The sequence below is a fragment of the Sturnira hondurensis genome, unplaced genomic scaffold (assembly GCF_014824575.4).
Source record: "Sturnira hondurensis isolate 20B ecotype Veracruz unplaced genomic scaffold, ASM1482457v3 Scaffold0000880, whole genome shotgun sequence".
NCBI classification, from domain to species: Eukaryota; Metazoa; Chordata; class Mammalia; order Chiroptera; family Phyllostomidae; genus Sturnira; species Sturnira hondurensis.
In genome coordinates this window covers 23,246,383-23,265,743 of record NW_028073511.1, presented here as the reverse complement: position 1 = coordinate 23,265,743, position 19,361 = coordinate 23,246,383, and the positions used below count along the sequence as shown (strand labels likewise).

At 41.5% G+C, this 19,361-nt stretch overlaps 1 protein-coding gene across 1 annotated transcript; it reads left to right on the top strand.

Annotated features, from left to right (window-relative positions):
• Positions 1–17,898: 17,898 nt before the first annotated feature.
• On the top strand, positions 17,899–18,876 carry LOC118994290 (olfactory receptor 7A10-like). Its single transcript, XM_037056918.1, has one exon. It carries the CDS (start codon positions 17,902–17,904, stop codon positions 18,874–18,876), a length of 975 nt encoding a protein of 324 aa, XP_036912813.1. The 5' UTR covers positions 17,899–17,901.
• The last annotated feature ends 485 nt before the right edge of the window (positions 18,877–19,361 follow it).

Below are 19,361 nucleotides of genomic sequence, written 5' to 3'. Positions count from 1 at the left end.
TGCACAGGGAAATGAAGCTTCAAAACCTCAGACTGAAAAAACTTGATGGGGTTGTTGCAGCAGGAGAAACTCCCAGCTTCACAGACAACTGCCTTGGAGAGATGCAGAGTCCTAGAACATACACAAAACCACCCACCCAGGAATCAGCACCAGAACAATCCAATTTGTTTGTGGGTAGTGGAGGAAGGGACTGAAAGCTGGCTAAGAGCTGAGCAAGTGGCACTGTTACCCCTCAGGCCCCTCCCCCACATGAAGCCCCAGAACACAGGAATATGGCTTCCCCCACCCTGGCAAATACTAACGCTCTGTCCCTAGCTATGTAACATGCCCTGAAACAAAAAATATGGCCCAAATGAAGAACAGATCAAAGCTCCAGAAAAAGTACATCTAAGTGACAAGGAGCTAACCAATCTATCAGATGCAGAGTTCAAAACACTGGTAAGGAGATTCACTTGCAGCTCAAGACTAGGAAAGGGGGAAGAGCCTTGCCACCGGAGGGGAGCAACATGCACTGGCCGGGGTGTGCGGTTGTGAAGGAAGATATTACTCCAAATCAATGGAGAAAACGTGTAAATATACTGCCCTTTGAAGTACACGCAGTGCCTGTTGATTTTAAAGGGAGCTGTGCAGTTGTGTGGAGGCAGGAGGCAGGGAGGAGGGAAAGATGGAGACGAGTAGGACCAATCGATTCCAGTTCCAGTACCCCTGGGAGAAAATCCTGGTGGATCTACTGAGGAACAGTGTAATCAACCAACACTTCCCCAGCATTTATGAAAATAAGAGACCAGAGAGTGTGACAGAGGGACCAGACAGCTACAGGTCAGTGGGGACTCCTGGACATGAGTAAAGACAAAAGTGGCGGCAACCGGCACCCTCAGCCATCTTCTAACTGCCTTGGTGCCACCGCCATGGCCAGGGTACAGAGGCTTCGGTCTGGGACCAGCACTGGGGGAGCCTGCTACAGAGGGCGCTTTGGAAGCCCGGCACCTGGCGGGTCTACAGCAGACTTTTTGGGAGCCTTGGGCCTGCTACAGTGTCCGTGGGATAGAACTGACTCCCTCCCTCCCCGTCTAAACAAGGCTGGGCAATACCGGGCAGAGACCTGTCTCCTTAAGTTTACATAAAGGGTAACAAGGACAGAGGGCCGTGTTCAACCGCAGACTCTGTGGTCGCCAGCCTGCCAGCCAGCCAGCCAGCCAGCCTGGGAGAATTGAGAGGCACACTGTTGTCATCGATCTGGCTGGAGATTGGGCGGGGCTGAGAGGCAGGCTTTCTGGAGTTTTTACTGGAAAGTGGACTGAAGTGTTCTCCTGCTACAGCAGCTTGCCTTGCTTCCCACCCAGCCCAGCCACCATCTAGAGGAGGGGCAGAAGCACTTGAGTCCTGCCACAGGACTGGGAAGGACCATGCCAGATCCCGCGGGAACCAGGCAGCTTGCTGGGTGTGCAGGTGCACGCACCCAATCTGGTTGCCTGGCTGGTGCACACATGCACGGGTGCACGACTGCACCCCAGCCCACAAAGAAGTCCTTCTGCAACCAGAAAAACTGGTTTGGACAGTTTGAAACCAACAAGAGAATGGTTTGTTTGTTTGTTTGTTTTAGCAACTTTTTAAAAAGTAATCTTATATTTTTTTAATTTTATTATTGCTTTATCTTTCAATACTTTGTTCCTCTCCTTTCTTTTTTTCCTTTTTCAGTCCTTCTTCCTTTCTTCCCAAACTTATTGCTTATTTCTCCTTTCTCCTGGATTTTTTGTGTTTGTTTTTTTTGTTTGTTGCTTTGTTTTCTATTACCCACAAGAGACACAAACAACTGGGAACTGCGAAAGGACTAGAGTGGGAACCAAAGAGGGAGCATCTCAACAATAGAGAGAGAGAGAGAGACAATTTTCACTCTGCTATAGCAGAGAAGCCACAAGTCGCTGCATTGTTGTTTTTTTTTCATTATTCTCACTTGCTTTATATTTTAATAGTATCTTTGTATTCCTCCTCTTTCTGTATAGGTTTCTTAGTCTTCGCTGGTTATATTGTATAATTTGACAGGTTTCCCCTGTTCTCTTTTCAACAGTGTATTCCTAATTTTCTATACTTCACGCCACTTGTTTTCCTTTGGCACACTACTCAAAGCTCTATACCCTGCATTCAGACAGATCACATAGAGTCTGTCATATGATTGTTGCTCTAATATTATTATTAATAATACCTGTTCTATACAACTGTAAATACTTCACTACACATCTCCTAGATCTTAGCCCACTTTACAGGTTCCTGAATTCTATTACTCTAGTGATTAACTATTTGCTCACATGCTACACCTAGTTACAGTTCTTTACTCTCACCGTACCTCAAAATTTGACCAACTGCAACCTCACTGCTTTCTAGATACAACTCATGAGCCTTCCCTTCCCGACAAGAAACTTATCTTTCATCCATCTTTTATTAAAAGTGGCAAGTTGGGTTGACAATTACAGTTAACACTATATATAGCCTAAAGATTTTCTATTTCTTCCCTACCAGCTCTGACTGTAAATAACATAAAATACCCTTCTGCTGTCATAAACCATTTTGCCTCCCCCTAAAACTGATCACACACACACACAAAAAAGGAGTAGGTAGAAGCAGAAAACACCAAGATACCTGCAGGAGACTGCACCAATGAATTTCACAGGTATTCTACCACAGAAGTTCACACCATAAACCCAAGAAGTCAGAACAGATCAATTTAAGAAGCTGAGCCTAATAAGAAGAGGCTCAAAAACAATAGGAAGACAAAGAAACAATCCCCAAATGAAAGAAATGGTGGAAGTCCCAGATAGAATGTTAGATGGAATAGAGGCAAGTCAACTATCAGATATTAAATTCAAAGCACTGGTTATCAGGAGATTCAAAGAGCTCACAACAAGCTACCAGAAACTACAGGGGAGCTACAATAAACTCACTGCAAACTATATCAACATGAAAAGGGAAATAGAAACCATCAGCAAATTCCAAGAGGAAATGAAGAATACAGTTTCTGAACTGAAGAACACAGTAGAAGGTATGAAAAGCAACATAGATGAAGCAGAAGATTGGATCAGCGAGTTGGAGGACAAAGTAGAAAAAACTTCCAGAAAGAGCAAGAAAAGGAAAAGAGGCTTAGAAAGAATGAAGAGGGATTAAGAGAAATGCAAGACAATATGAAATGTAATAATATCCAAAAAACAGGAATACCAGACAGAGAAGAAGAAGAACAAGGAATACAAAATCTATTTGAAAAAGTAATGATGAAAAATTTCCCTAATTTGATGAGAGGAAAAGTCACACGAACCCAGGAATCACAGAGAGTCCAAATCAAGAGGAATCCAAAGAAGCCCACTTCAAGACACTTCATCATTGAAATGGCAGAATTCCAAGACAAAGAGAGAATCTTAAAGGCAGCAAGGGAGAAAAAGGGAGTAACATACAAGGGAGCCCCAATAAAGTTGGCTACTGACTTCTCAATGGAAACACTCCAAGCAAGAAGAGGATGGCAAGAAATATTCTAAAGAATGAGAACCAGAGGCCTACAACCAAGGCTACTTTACCCAGCAAGGCTATCAATCAAGATAGAAGGCCAAATAGTTTCCAAGACAAATGAAGTCTAAAAGAATATGCCTCCACCAAGCCAAATCTACAGGAAATACTAAAAGGACTGCTTTAAGGAAAGGAAGGAAAAGAGAGAGACAGAGAGGAACATAGGTACATAAATGGCAATGAATAAGTACCTATCAATAATAACCTTAAAAGTAAATGGATTAAATGCTCCAATCAAAAGACATAGAATAGCTGAATGGATAAGAAAGCATGACCCACACATATGCTGCCTACAAGAGACCCACATAAGGTCAAAAGACCACCACAGACTAAAAGTGAAAGGCTAGAAACAGATTTTCCAAGCAAACAGAGAAACAAAAAAGCCAGGGTAGCAATTCTCCTATCAGACAAAATAGACTTCAAAAAAAAGGGCCATAAAGGCCTGGCTGGTATAGCTCAGTGGATTGAGCTCAGGCCTACGAACCACACGATCATGGTTTGATTCCCAGTCAGGCCACATGCCTGGGTTGCAGGCCAGTTCCTGGCAGGGGACTCATGAGAGGCAACCATACATTGATATTTCTCTCCTTTTCTCCTTCCCTTCCTCTCTAAAAGACAAATAAATAAAATCTTTTAACAAAGGGCCATAAAGAGAGACCCAGAAGGTCACTTCATAATGCTCAAGGGAAAAATGCACCAAGAAGATATTAACATCATAAATATATATGCACCCAACACAGAAGCACCCAAATAAATAAAGAAAATCTTAGAGGACCTCAAGAAAGATATTGACAGCAACACAATTATAGTAGGGGATTGTAACATCCCACTGTCAAAAATGGACAGATCTTCCAAACAAAATATCAACAAAGGTATTGCGGCATTAAACAACATCCTAGATGAAATGGACTTAACTGATATATATAAAGCCCTTCGTCCCAAGGAAGCTAAATACACATTCTTTTCGAATGCACATGGAACATTTTCAAAGATAGACCACATGATAGGACACAAACGAGCCTCAGAAAATTACAGAAAATTGAAATTACACCAAGCGTTTTCTCTGACCACAAGGGACTGAAATTGGAAACCAACCACAAAGGAAAAAAACCAAAACACCCCAAATCACAGAGACTTATTGGTATGCTATTAAACAATGAATGAGTCAAGAATGAAATTAGGGAAGAATTCAAAACGTTTCTGGAAACAAATGAAAATGAACCCACAAGAACCCAAAATGTATGTGACACAGTGAAGACAGTCCTGAGAGGGAAGTTCATAGCAATACAGACTTACCTAAAGAAAATAGAAACATTTCAAACAAACAACCTAACCCTACACCTGCAAGAACTCGAGGAACAACAACAAAGACAGCCCAGAGGAAGTAGAAGGAAGGAAAGCACAATTCTAAGGATCAATGAATCCAGGAGTTGGTTTTTTGAAAAGATAAACAAAATAGACAAGCCTTTAAGTAGGCTCATCAAGAAAAGAAGAGAGAGAACACAAATAAACACAATCAGAAATGAAAAAGGAGAGATTACAATTTATACCACAAAAATAGAAGAGATTACAAGAATTTACTAAGAAGAACTGTATGCCGAGACTTCTGCCAAGGTGGAGGCATAGGTGGAAACACTGTGCCTTCTCCCACAACCAAGTTCGAACACAACAAAGGTTTGGAGAACTAGGACACACCCAAAGACCAGAAAACGGAATTATACAGAAGTCCGACAATTACGAACCATTCAACTACAAACCGTTCAATGGGGACAGTAAGAGAGGCAGAGCCAGCAGCGGAGCTGGGTCGGGCAGGACAGATCCCCCGACCTGGGCGCGCAGGCAGCCCAGAACCAGTCGGGGTGTGGGGAGGACTGACCGCAGTCACACATTTGCCCACAGTGAGACGGACCACACAGGCCACAGGGGGCGAACCCAGTGGTGGAGGGCTGACGGCGGTGGCACACTCACGTGCAGTGGAACGAAACACGTGGGCCTGGTGACGGTGGTGGCTGCAGCGCCGGGCATGGCAGCTGGCGGCAGACAGGAAGGCATTGTCCCTCTTTGACCACGCCCCCAAATACTGCGTCACAACCCAGCAACTTAGTTGCCCTGTTCTAGTGAACACTTTAGGGCTCTGATCCTGCTATGGAACAGGCACAAACAGCCCAAAAGATGGTGCAAGAAGAACTCAAAGTCCCAGAGCCAATAACTCTAAGCGACTGAGAAATTGCCAGCCTCTCAGAATCACAATTTAAGACATTATTTATCAGGATGCTCACAGAACTGGTAGATTATAGTCACAAATTGGAGGAACATAGTCACAAATTAGAGGAACATATGAAGGCTAAACTAATTGAAATGAAGGGAGATGCACAGGAAACCAATAGTGATGGAAAGGAAACTGGGACTCAAATCAATCGAATGGACCAGAAGGAAGAACAAAACATCCCACCAGAAAGGAATGAAGAAATGAGAATTCAAAACAATGAGGAGAGGCTTAGGAACCTCCAGGACATCTTTAAACGTTCCAACATCCGGATTATAGGGGTACCAGAAGGGGGAAAGAAACAGCCACGAGTGGAAAACGTATTTGAACAAATAATAAAGGAGAACTTCACCAGTCTGGCAAAGGAAATAGACTTCCAGGAAATCCAGGAAGCTCAGAGAGTGCCAAAGAAGTTGGACCCAAGAAGGAACACACCAAGGCACATCATAATTACATTAGCCAAAACCAAAATGAAGGAGAGAATCCTAGAAGCAGCAAGGGATAAGGGGACAGTCACCTACAAAGGAGTACCCATCAGACTGTCAGCGGATTTCTCAAAAGAGACCTTACAGGCAAGAAGGGGCTGGAAAGAAGTATTCCAAGTCATGAAATCCAAAGACCTACAGCCAAGATTGCTTTATCCAGCAAAACTTTCATTTAGAATGGAAGGACAGATAAAGTGCTTCTCAGATAAGGTCAAGTTCAAGGAGTTCATCATCACCAAGCCCTTATTATATGAAATGCTAAAGGGACTTATCTAAGAAAAAGAAGATGAAAAATATGAACAGTGAAAGGACAGCAAACTCACAGTTATTAACAACCACACCTAAAACAAAAGCAAACCAAGAGGACAGCTAGATCAGGAGTGGAACCATAGACATGAAGAACACATGGAGGGTTAGAAACAGGGGGTGGGAGGGGGAGAAGGTGGAAGAAGGCACAGAGAATAGCATAGATGGTAGGTAGAAAATAGATAGGGGGATGGCGAGAATAGTGGGGGCAATACAGAATCTAAAGAACTTGAGACACGTGGTTATAAACTAAGGGGGGGAGAATGGTGGGGGAGGGAGTGTGCGGGTAGAGGGGAATGAAGAGGGGAATAGAACAACTGTAATGGTATAATCAATAAAATATATTTTAAAAAAAGAAGAACTGTAAGCCAAATAATTTGAAACCTAGGTGAAATGGACAAATTTCTAGAAAAATATAATCTTCCAAAACTCAATGAAAAAGAAACAGAAAACCTGAACAGACCAATAACAGCAGATGAAATTGAAGAAGTAATAAAAAAACTCCCAAGACACAAAATCCCTGGACCAGATGGTTTCACAGGAGAATACTACAAAGCATTAAAGGAACAGCTAACCCCTATACTTCACAGATTATTCCAAAAACCCAAAATGATGGAAAACTCCCCAACTTTTTTAAGAAGCCAGCATCATCCTAATTTCAAAACCAGATAGAAACACAACAAAGGAAGAAAACTTCAGGTTAATACAGCTTATGAACATAGACGCCAAAATCCTCAATAAAATATTGGCAAATCGCATCCAACAATACATCAAAAACATCATACACCACGACCAAGTGGGATTCATCCCAAGGATTCAAGGATGGTTCAATAGTCGCAAATTACTAAATGTAATATATCACATAAACAAAAGCAAAGACAAAAACCACATGATCATATTAATAGATGCAGAAAAAGCTTTTGGTAAGGTACAACATTCATTTATGATAAAGGTACAACACTCATTTATGATAAAGGTACTCAACAAAGTGGGAATAGAGGGAGCATTCCTCAATATAATAAAGGCCATATATTAAAGACCTACAGCCAACATCATACTCAATGGGCAAAAGCTAAAATCTTTTCCCCTAAGATCAGGAACAAGACAAGGTTATCCACTTTCACCACTTCTATTCAATATAGTATTGGAAGTTTTAGGCACAGCAATCAGACAGGAAAAGGAAATGAAAGGCATGCAAATCAGAAAGAAGAAAACAAACCTGTCATTGTTTGTAGATGACATGATAGTGTACATAGAAAATCGTATACACTCCACCAAAACTGCTCGACCTAATAAATGAATTTGGCAAAACAGCAGGATACAAAGTCAATATCCAAAAATCAAAGGCACTTTTGTGTACCAACAATGAAACAGCAGAAGCAGAAATCAAGAAAAAAATCTCATTCAATATAGCAACAAGAAAAATAAAATACCTAGGAATAAAACTAACCAAGGAGGTAAAAGACCTGTATGCAGAAAACTACACAACACTGAAGAAAGGAATCAAGGTAGACACAAACAAATGGAAACATACACCATGTTCCTGTAATCAGTAGAATTAACATCATCAAAATGTCCACACTACCCAAAACAACTTACAGATTCAATGCAACACCTATTAAAGTACCAATGGCATATTTGACAGGCAGAAAAACCACTTCAAAATTTATATGGAACCATAAATGATCCAAAATAGCTGCAGCAATTTTGAGAAAGAAGAGCAAAGTAAAAGGGATCACAGTACCTGATACCAAACAGAATCTTACAGGCTTCGATGTACAGGGTTTTTACTTCTTGTTATTGTTCACACCAAGTTTTATTCTTTTTGATGCAATTGTAAATGGGATTGTTTTCTCAGTTTCTCTCCCTAATTCTATGTTATAAGACACTACAGATTTCAGTAAACTAATTTTGCATCCCACAACGGTACTGAATTCACTTATTAGTTCTAGCAAATTTTCATATTTTAAATAATTTAAATAATTGGAGTTAATGACTGAAATGAATTGAACATACGTAAAATGCAAATTTTGTTGAATTAAAGGAGGCATACAAAAATTATGGGTTCAAATATGTTTTTTCTTGAATAAATCCTCTTTGGTGACAAAACCCCAGTCAATACTATTTTTCAGTTCACAATAAAACTTTGAAGTTGGAGAAGGACTGGTCTCAAATAGATTATATCACCTTCCTAATTTGACATAATTATTTATGTTGGGTATTGTAGGTACTTAGCAGCCTCCTTCCAGACATTGCCACAGAGCTGGAGGGGAAAATCATCCCTGTCTGGGAACTGCTGCCATGTGTGAGAACTGGAAGCAGCCTGACACTCCAATCATCCCCGATTCCTTACTCTGATTATGACTTCGGGCAGATCACTGAACTCCTTCCAGCCCCATTTCAGCAGTGGGGAATGGAGTTCATAATTGTTCCACCTCACAGAAGAAATGTTTATACAAACTAAGTTAAGCAAGGCTAATGATTGGTACTAAAGTCAGATTATGTAACATAAAATTACATAAATATGTCCCATAATTAAGAAAGTTTTTCTAATGAGAAACTAAATGGCAGCCCTTCATATCAAGTGTGAAATTTCTCAATGATTTGGCAAATAAAGCTAAGGAGTGTAGTGCCCAAAGCTCTACATCAAGTTACAGAGTTGTCTCTCTTGTTGGAGAGAAATAGCAATTGGCTGGAGGTATGATAGACTGTGCCCCACCACAAGTCCATGAATTGAAGTCCCAAAGGTTCTAGTCAGGGAAATGTTCTCAGTCTTAGACTTTGAGAAACTTTAACTCCAAGTTGGGTAAGGTGCCGGGAGGTGACAGGATTCCCTTGACTTCAAATCTAATCCCTTAGAAACAGAGTGTCAGCAGAAAAATTTCCATTCAGTCCAGACAAGAGTCCCAAAGGGAAATGAGGTGCTCAGAGCAGGGAGTAACAGGGGGACAGTATCTAACGAGCAAATGAAGGGAGAGGTAAATATCTCTCTATGCGGCAGACTCTCAACACGGGCATTTTGGGACAGACAGAACATACTTGTTTGTTCAGGGACCTGATTCTGGTCCAGAGACCAATGTTTGACTTCTTCCTGCTCTTTTGTCTGAGGACAGAGCTTCAGTCTCCAACATTATCCATCCAGGGGGGGATTCGGACTTCTACAGGAGCCCTTCCTTTCAGAGATGCTGTCCACGTGATTCTCAGAGTGCAGGAGATGGTGTGGAAAAGATCCAAAGAGAATGGATCTTAGAATTTCTACTGATAATAACCTGAGAGACTACCCAGGCTACCTCAGAGCTCAGAGATTACTGTATCTGCTTGCTAGGTGAACTAGTGACCATAAAATTAACTTTGTATATTGAATTCAAGTATTTTTTCTAAAAACAATGCTACTTGGTATAGAATTCCTTTATATAAGTATACATGATATAGGGAAATGTGTGAAAATGTACTAATTTTATGTGGTCATTCAGTCATATTGTGTCTCCTCCCCTTACTTCATTTTTAATATACATTATTGACTATGCTATTACAGTTGTCCCATTTTCCTCCCTTTTCCTCCCTTTCCCTTTCCCTCTGCCCTCCCCCCCACCCACATCCCCCTGCTTTAGCTCATGACCATGGGTCATACGTATAAATTCTTTGGCTTCTACATTTCCCATACTATTCTTAACCTCCCCTTGTCTATTTTCTACCTACCATTTATGCTACTTATTCTCTGTACCTTTTCCCCACCTCTCTCCCTCCCATAACCCCACTGATACTCCTCCATGTAATCTCCGTTTCTGTGATTCTGTTCCTCTTCTAGTTGCTTTCTCAGTTTGTATTCATTTTTTGTTTTTAGGTTTGGTTTTTAATAGTTGTGAGTTTGTTGTCATCATACTGTTCTTATTTTTTGTTAACTCTTGTTCAAGTACAGTTTTCTTTCTTGTATTCCCAGCCCTTCCCCCTCTATTTTTTTATTTTCTTTTTCTTAGATAAGTCCCTTTAACTTTCATATGGTAAGGTGGTGATGAACTCCTTTAACTTGACCTCATCTGGGAAGCACTTTATCTGCCCTTCTATTATAAATGATAGCTTTGCTGGGTAAATTAAACTTGGATGTAGGTCCTTTCCTTTCAGGACTTCAAATACTTTTTTCTAACCCCTTCTTGCCTGCAAGGTTTCTTTTGAGAAATCATCTGATAGTCTGATCGGAACTCCTTTGTAAGTAACTGCCTTCCTTTATCTTACTGCTTTTAAGATTCTCTCCTTCTCTTTAATCACGGCTAATGTAATTATGATGTGCCTTGTCGTGTTCCTCCTTAGGTTGAACTTTTTGGGGATTCTCTGAGCTTCCTAGACTTTCTGATAGTCTATTTCCTTTGTCAGATTGGGGAAGTTCTCCTTCATTATTTGTTCAAATAAATTTTGGGTTTCTTGGTCTTCCTCTTCTCCTTCTGGCACCCCTATGATTCAGAGGTTGGAACGTTTAAAGTCATCCTAAGGGTTCCTAAGCCTCTTCTCATTTTTTTGAATTCTTGTTTCTTCATTCTGTTCTGGTTGAATGTTTCCTTCTTCCTTCTGCTCCAAGCCATTCATTTGAGTCCTGGTTTTCTTCCCTTCACTGTTGGTTCCCTGTAGATTTTTCTTTATTTCACATAATAGACCTTCATTGCTGCCTGGGTCTTTTTTATGTGGTGGAAGTACCCAGTGAGTTCCTGGAGCATCTTGATAACCAATATTTTGAACTGTGCATCTGATAGGTTAGCTATCTCTTTGTCACTTAGTCATAGTCTTTCTGGAGCTTTCAACTGTTCTTTCATTTGGACAATTTTTTTGTCTTGGTACACCTGTTACATAGTAAGGGGTGGAGCCTTATGTGTTCACCAGGGCAGAGCAATCCTCATCCCTGCATTGTGACACTGTATGTGGGGAAGGGGTCTGAGAAGGAACGATGGTACTTGCTCAGCTCTCTGCCGGTTTTCAGTCACTTCCCCCACTACCCACAAGCAAATTGGACCCTTCTGGTGCTGATTCCCAGGTGGGTAGGATTTTGTACAGTATAGGACCCTGTGAGTGTCTCCAACAAACTCTCATGTGAGGCTGGGAGTTTCTCCCACTGCTGCCTCAACCCCCACAGGTTCTTACAGTCAGAGGTTTTGAGGTTTTCTTTCTCCATACTGCCTCCCTGGGCTGTGTGGTCTATCTCACTCCCTAGTTGTTCCTCCCAGTTTAGCTGAATGTGAACGTGGGACTACCCAGTCTGCCAGCCGCCACCTCATCCAGTCTTTCAGCTGCTGCCCTGATGCAAGTCCTCTTCACCCAGCTGCCCATCTCCACCCCTCCTACCAGTCTGGATAAATATTTCTTCTCTAACTCCTTGGTTGTCGGACTTTCATACAGTTGGATTTTCTGTCAGCTCTGGTTGTTTTTTTATTTTTAAATTTGTTGTTGTCCTTGTTTTGGTTGTACAAAGAGGCACAGTGTGTCTACCTACAGCTCCATCTTGGCTCTCCTCTACTTACTTCTTTTTTTAAAAGATTTATTTATTTTTTAGAGAGGGGAAGGGAGATAGAAAAAGAGAGAGAGAGAGAGAAACATCAATGGTTGCCTCTCACATGTCCCCCACTGGGGACCTGGCCCACAACCAAGGCATGTGCCCTGACTGGGAATCAAACCTGCAACCCTCTGGTTCGCAGTCTTCATTCAATTGATTGAGCTGCACCAACCAGGGCCCCTTACTTCTTAAAATAAAAATTCTCCATCTGCTTTCATCTTGACAAAGAAATTTTTTCCATTCAATTAATTATAAGTTGATGTGATTAGATTATTGTCTTTTATAAATTTGTCTTTTGAAATCAGTTTTACAATTTTATTCCATTTCATTAATACCATTATTAGAATCCTTCCTTTTTTATACTATGAATATTCCATACTTTAACAGTTTTTTTCTATGTAAGAGCACATGAGTGAACAAAATCCTTGAATGTCCTGCTCATTTGATCTCACATCATACAAAGGAGGCCCCATACCATGGAGGGTAAGTGTGCTATGACATCATATCCTGAAGGAGAAATATGTGAAGAAAAGGAATCAATAATTGTTCCATAAGCAGGATATATATATAATTTGTTCATGGGGGACTTTGCATGTTGGCAAGATACAGAACCAGGACTGCTGTGTACCCATCGCATGTGTCACACTAGAGATCAAAACTCAAAGGCAACAACAGCAAAGGAAAGATACCACAAAGATAGTGAGAGAAGGGACAGCCTCATCTGCTGCTGGGCCATATAAACACAAGGGTGACGTAATAACCACAGAAGAAGTGCAGGAATGACAATTAGACCAGAGGTCAGTGGAGCAATAACAGACGGGTCAGCATGTGGTCCCTTGAGTCTGAGGTGACTCAAACACCTGAAGTCTTCTCTCTGCACCTGGCTCTCTGCTGGGCCCTTCACACTTATTTCTTTCCCTCATTAACAGGAACTGGGCTTTTAAACTGTTATTGCAATTTTTAAGATTTTTAAAAGATTTTTATTTATTTATTTTTTTTTAAAGATTTTATTTATTTATCTTTAGAGGGGAAAGGAGAGAGGGAGAGAAACATCAATGTATGGTTGCCTTTGGTGTGTCCCCTGCTGGGAGTTGGCCTGCAGGGAACCGGCCTGCAACCCAAGCATGTGCCCTGACTGGGAACCGAACCGCGATCCTCTGGTTCGCAGGCCTGTGCTCAATCCACTGAGCTACACCAGCCAGGGCTTTATTTATTTATCTTTAGAGGGGAAGGAAAGGAGAGAGAAGGAGAGAAATATCAATGTATGGTTGCCTCTCGTGAGCCCCCTGCTGGGAACTGGCCTGCAACCCAGGCATGTGCCCTGACTGGGAATTGAACCACGATGGTGTGATTCGCAAGCCTGTGCTCAATCCAGTGAGCTACACCATCCAGGGCTAAAGAATGAATTTATAACAGCTGAAAAATGAGTGAATAGGCACTCTACATTCAAAATTACATGCAAAATGATTCTTTGGTTCTGAAGACCTAAAACTACTTGTACCTGACTCTAACACAGGTTCAACCTTACTACAAAGTGTGGTCTGCAGACCAGCACTTGCAGCGCTGACACTGCCGGGGAACTCATTTGATTCAAAGATCCTCTGGGCCCACCATGACCTGCATTTGAACTATAAGCCTGAGGGACTTATATGAGCCTTGAAGTTGGAAGAGTGGTGATCTAAACTAAGCTTCATCACCTTCTCCATGTTGACAATAGGGCTGGGATTATTATATATGTCTTTTGGATATTGTAGGTGCTAAGTAGCCTCCCTCCACATATTGCCAAATATCTCTAAGGGCAAAATCAAACCACTGACCCAGAGTTTGAAAACTGGAAGCAACCTGACAAGGCCCATCTCTCACTTAGTTCACAACTTTGAGCAAACTATAAACCCCTTAAAGGCCTACTTCTGAAAATGGGAATGAAGTTCATAATAGTAATACCTTATAGAATGGGCTTTTCAAAAAATTAAATCAGACAAAGTCTGTAAGTTACTAAGTCCAGTTAACATGGCATTAAACTATTGAAACATATCTCTTATAATTAACAGGTATTTTATAATATGAACTTGATGACAGCTCTTAGTTTATGAAATATGTACAGAATCCCTAATTATTTTGACAAATGTGTCAGAGTGTGGAAAAGAGTGTGGTGGTCAGGACTGCATGTCAAAGAAACCCAGCTTTCCCGGTCATGGAAAGGGGATAGCAATGCTCTACAGACATCAGGACTGTGTTCCCACCACAAATCAGTACTGTAAGGGTCAACGGGACCTGTTTCTGATGGGTTCCTTAGTCTCAGACATTGGAGGAAATGCTAAGTCAGGGTTGGGATAAGGTAATGGGAGTTAGACCTCTGGGAAGCAGGTGAGATCCAAGACAAAGAATCATAAAAACTAAATCCAATTGACTTCCAACCTGGCTTCTTGGGATCAAAGAATCATTAGGGAAAAAATCCTTTCTGTTTATTCCAGAGGCCCCGAGGGAAGCCAATGCTCAGAGGATGGGACAACACAGGGGAAATGTGCTGGATGTGCAGATATAGAGAGAGCTGCAAATCTCTCCCCTGTGCAGTCCCTAAGCTTTTGCAGCATTGGTGTACAGGATATGGTTGTCACTGCAATTCCTAAGTCTTGCTCAGAAACTGATGCTTCACTCCTTTCTGCTGCCTTCAGTGAGATGAAACTTCAGTCTCCACCATCCACCACCCAGGGAGCAATTCTGACTGGCATGCGAGACCTTCCTTTCAGAAAAGCCATCCAGAGCACTCTGAGAGCCTGGTAGGTACATCAGGAAAGGGTCAGAGAGAATGGAACCTGAGAGCTTTTACCTGAGGCACTGCAACCCTAATCAGCTGAGTCCCAAGACCAGAGATCGCCATGTCCATACGGACATCTTTATAATTAACAGATATTTTATAATATGAACTTGATGACAGCTCTTAGTTTATGAAATATGTTGACCAATTCTTGGTCAAGTAATTGATTTATGATTTATTGAATACATTAACAATGCTGTTTGAGTCTGCAACAGAGGGACCGTGTTTGACAATTAAGTGATGTGAATGGAAGTCCAGTTAGAAGACACTTTAGAATGAGTGAGATGTACAAAATTGTTGCAGTGAAATGAAAACATTCCTGAGGAGTGGTCTTATTCAGGGAGGAGGAATAAAGTATTAGGGGTGGAGAGCTGTGCAGTGAAGTATTTGTGATAGATATCTAGGACGCAGTGCATTTGAGCATGTTGTGTATTCATTGAAAAGATCCATCCAGTGGAGGTAGACAGCACCTGGCGGCAGCAGTCAGTGAGACAGACATTGCCGTATCTTCCTCCATGCAGCATATTCACATGAGAAATATTTAATAAATCTAAAAAGGAACACTAAATAATTTCATTTCAATGATTTCATATCTGGTGAGGCTGCATATATTTTAGAGTTCATTACTCAGTTATTTTCTCTGTTGGAATAGGTAATAAGAACTTCTATCCCACACTCAGACTTTTCCCCAAGTGGACATTATTCTATTATATAATTGAGAAATTCTGTCATGCACTTGGGGAATATAAATTGAGGACTGACCAACTTCTAGGTAACGAGCACATGGTGCTGAGAAACAAACTTTTTACAATTAAGTGATGGATTATTTAAGGTCACACTTTGTACTTCAAATCTTCCTAACACAAAGCCATCATAGTTCTCATGTTTATATTTATGCCATGAGGACTTCCTTGCACCAGCTCTTGGCTAATATGAAAATCAATTTAAAATATCTTTTCTATTTCATGTGGGTTTTCAACATAAAGTGCCCTTACCTAAGCAAAGTGATGAGTAAATTGAGAAGCTGAAACTCAGTTCCATCAGGACAGTTTATTGTTAAATTCTATTGCCGCTGTAAAATATTCCCACAGTAGCTGTTTAAAAGAAACAATTATGTGCTATAACAAGTCCAGATATCAGAAGCCTGGAATGGCTCACTGGCTAATCTCAAGGTGCCTGCAGGGCTGAATTCCTCCTAGAGACTTCAAGGAGAATCTGTTTTCTCCTTATCTCCACTTTGTATTCTGACCACCTGCATTCCTTGGCTCTGGGCCCTTCTTCCTTCGTCAAAGCCAGCAGTGTCAAATTTTCTCCTGGTCTCCCTCTCTGCATCTAGGGGAGCACTGTGCTGACCCTAGTGCCCCTGGATGATCCTGATCATCTTCTCCTTAAAGCCAGCTGATAAGCCCTGGCTGGGATGGCTCAGTAGATTGAGTGCCAGCCTGTGAGGCAAAGGGTCACTGATTCAATTCCCAGTCAGGGCACAAGCCCCGGTTACAAGCCGGTCCCCAGTAGGAGGTGCAGGAAAGGCAACCACACATTGATGTTTCTCTTCCTCTCTTTCTCCCTCCCTTCCCCTCTAAAACTAAATAAATAAAATCTTTTTTTAAAAAATCAGGTGATTAGCAGCCCTGTTCCATCTGCTGACCTCATCCCCCCTTGTTATAAAAAAAAAAAATTATTCCAAGCTACTGGGGATTAGGATTTGAACATCTTTGGAGGCCTTTATTCTACTCACTACAAAGTTTTCAGAAGTGCTTTGAAATTTTGTCTCAGGAATTCAGAATTTAGTCTCTGGAGGGAGTGAATAAACTACTCCTTCAAAACTACAGGTAAAAACACTACTTGGGTCATAAAACCTAACACACTATATGTGACCCTAACACAGAACCACAGTCTTGCTGCACAGAGAGCAGTCCACAGTCCACAGACCAGGACCTGCAGCATCAACACCACCTGGGAGGTTGACAGAAAGGCAGGGTCTCTGAGCACAATAGGACCTGCTGAATCAGATTCTGCATTTCTGGTAGGATCCTTGTTGGTTCATAGGCATATTGAAGTTGATTGAAGTGCTTCTATAGAACAGGTTTTCTCACCTTCCCACTGTTGACTTTGGAGGCTGGAAAATAATTGGAGGGGTGGGATCAGGGGAAGGGGCTTTCTTGTGAATTGTAGGTGTTTAGCAGTATCCCTTCAAGCATTGTCAGATACCATGGGGGCAAAATCATTTCTGGTTGAGACCCACTGGCTAGAAGTAACCTGAAAAAATTATAACCAAGGTCCACCACATACTCTGATATCAACTTTGAATAAATCACTAAATCCCTGCAGCTTCTTCCTAGGGCCTTGGTACTGGCCATTCCCTCTGCTGGGCACACACTTGACCACATAAGCTTGATCTCCCTTTCTTCCTCCCTTGAGTTCTGGGCTCAAATGTCACCTTGTTGGCAGGTCTTGCCTAAAAACCCATGAAAAATACAACAGCTTAGTAACTTTCTCCTTTAGACCTGCTTTCATTTTCTCCATAGGATCTGTTACCATCTGTAGTGTTAAATTTATTTCTATTACTTGCTTCCATATTCTTTCCCCAGAATTGATGTGTAGGGATCTGTGTTCTTCAGCACCTCCACTCACAGCCCAGACAGTGCCAAAAACATGGTCAGTACTCAATTTGTATTCCTGAAATACATGAAATATTTCTAAGTAAAACTGTAATATACCAGACACCTTAGGAGAAAAACAGATTGGAACAAAAATTTCTACTCTGAGATGACACAGAAAACTCCTAGAGCAGAACAGATCTGTCCCAAAATACAAAATTAATTTCTTGACAGCAAAATATATAAACTGTAGCATTAGAGCTGTGTGAATAATGCAGGTGTGTATGAAAATTACTCCTGTTCTCTTTCTCCTTCTTGAAAGTTAGCTCCACCTCATGGAAGCAGGGAACCTTACGAGAGTGTCAGAATTTCTTCTCCTGGGACTATCGGAGGAACCAGAACTACAGCCCGTCCTATTTGGGCTGTTCCTCTCCATGTACCTGATCACTGTGTTGGGAAACCTGCTTATCATCTTGGCCATCAGCTCAGACTCCCACCTCCACACACCCATGTACTTCTTCCTCTCCAACCTGTCCTTGGTAGATATTGGTTTCACCTCCACCACCATCCCAAAGATGCTGGTGAACATCCAGACACAGAGCAAAGCCATCACCTATGCAGGATGCCTCACCCAAATGTATTTTTTCATACTCTTTATGGGGTCAGATAACTTCCTCCTGACTGTGATGGCCTATGACCGCTTTGTGGCCATCTGTCATCCCCTACAGTACATGGTCATCATGAACCCCCGGCTCTGTGGACTGCTGGTTCTGGTGTCCTGGATCATCAGTGTGTTAAATTCCTTGCTGCAGTGCTTAATGGTTTTGAGACTGTCCTTCTGTACAGCTTTGGAAATCCCCCACTTTTTCTGTGAATTCAATCAGATGGTCCAACTTGCCTGTTCTGACACCTTTGTTGAAAACATTGTGATGTATTTTGGAGTTGGGGTGCTGGGTGGTGGTCCCTTTGTTGGGATCCTTTACTCTTACTCTAAGATAGTGTCCTCCATACAAGCAATCCCGTCAGCTCAGGGGAAGTATAAAGTGTTTTCCACCTGTGCATCTCACCTCTCAGTTGTCTCCTTATTTTATGGTACAAGCCTAGGTGTGTATCTCAGCTCTGCTGGTACCCACAGCTCACAGTCAAGTGCAACAGCCTCAGTAATGTACACTGTGGTCACACCCATGCTGAACCCCTTCATCTACAGCCTCAGGAACAAAGACATAAAGGGGGTTCTGAAAAGATTTTTCGGGATGGTGGGAAAGAAAGGGACAATTGTCCTGGGGCTGATGAAGTCCCCATTATTATAGGACTCAAAGCCTTGTAGTCAGGATTTTCAGTTCTTTAATCAGGTTGTGAAAACATAGATTGCTTCTTTTATTTATTTATTGGAAGTTTTATTCAATTTCTCAATTTAATTAACTCCTTTCTTTAAATTTCTTCTTCCGATACCTGATAGTTTTCCTTGATATCAATTTTTTTCTTCCTGTTCTTCCAAATTTATTCCCAATCTTGGATATGAAATTTTTGGAATTTTCATTTACCTCATGAAACTGCTTGGATTGCTTAAGAGTAATTTCTTCTAGAATTAAAAATATCACCGATGTCGGTTCGATTCCCAGTCAGGGCACATGCCTGGGTTGCAGGCCGGTTCCTTGCAGGCTAACTACCAGCACGGGAGGCACACAAGGCAACCATACATTGATGTTTCTCTCCCTCTCTCCTTCCCCTCTAAAAATAAATAAAGTCTTTAAAAAAATATCACCGATGTAATAATTCGTTTGTTTTACTAATA

Coding starts and splice junctions, on each gene's coding strand:
- LOC118994290 (XM_037056918.1), top strand. CDS start 17,902: ATGGAAGCAGGGAACCTTACGAGAGTGTCAGAATTTCTTCTCCTGGGA.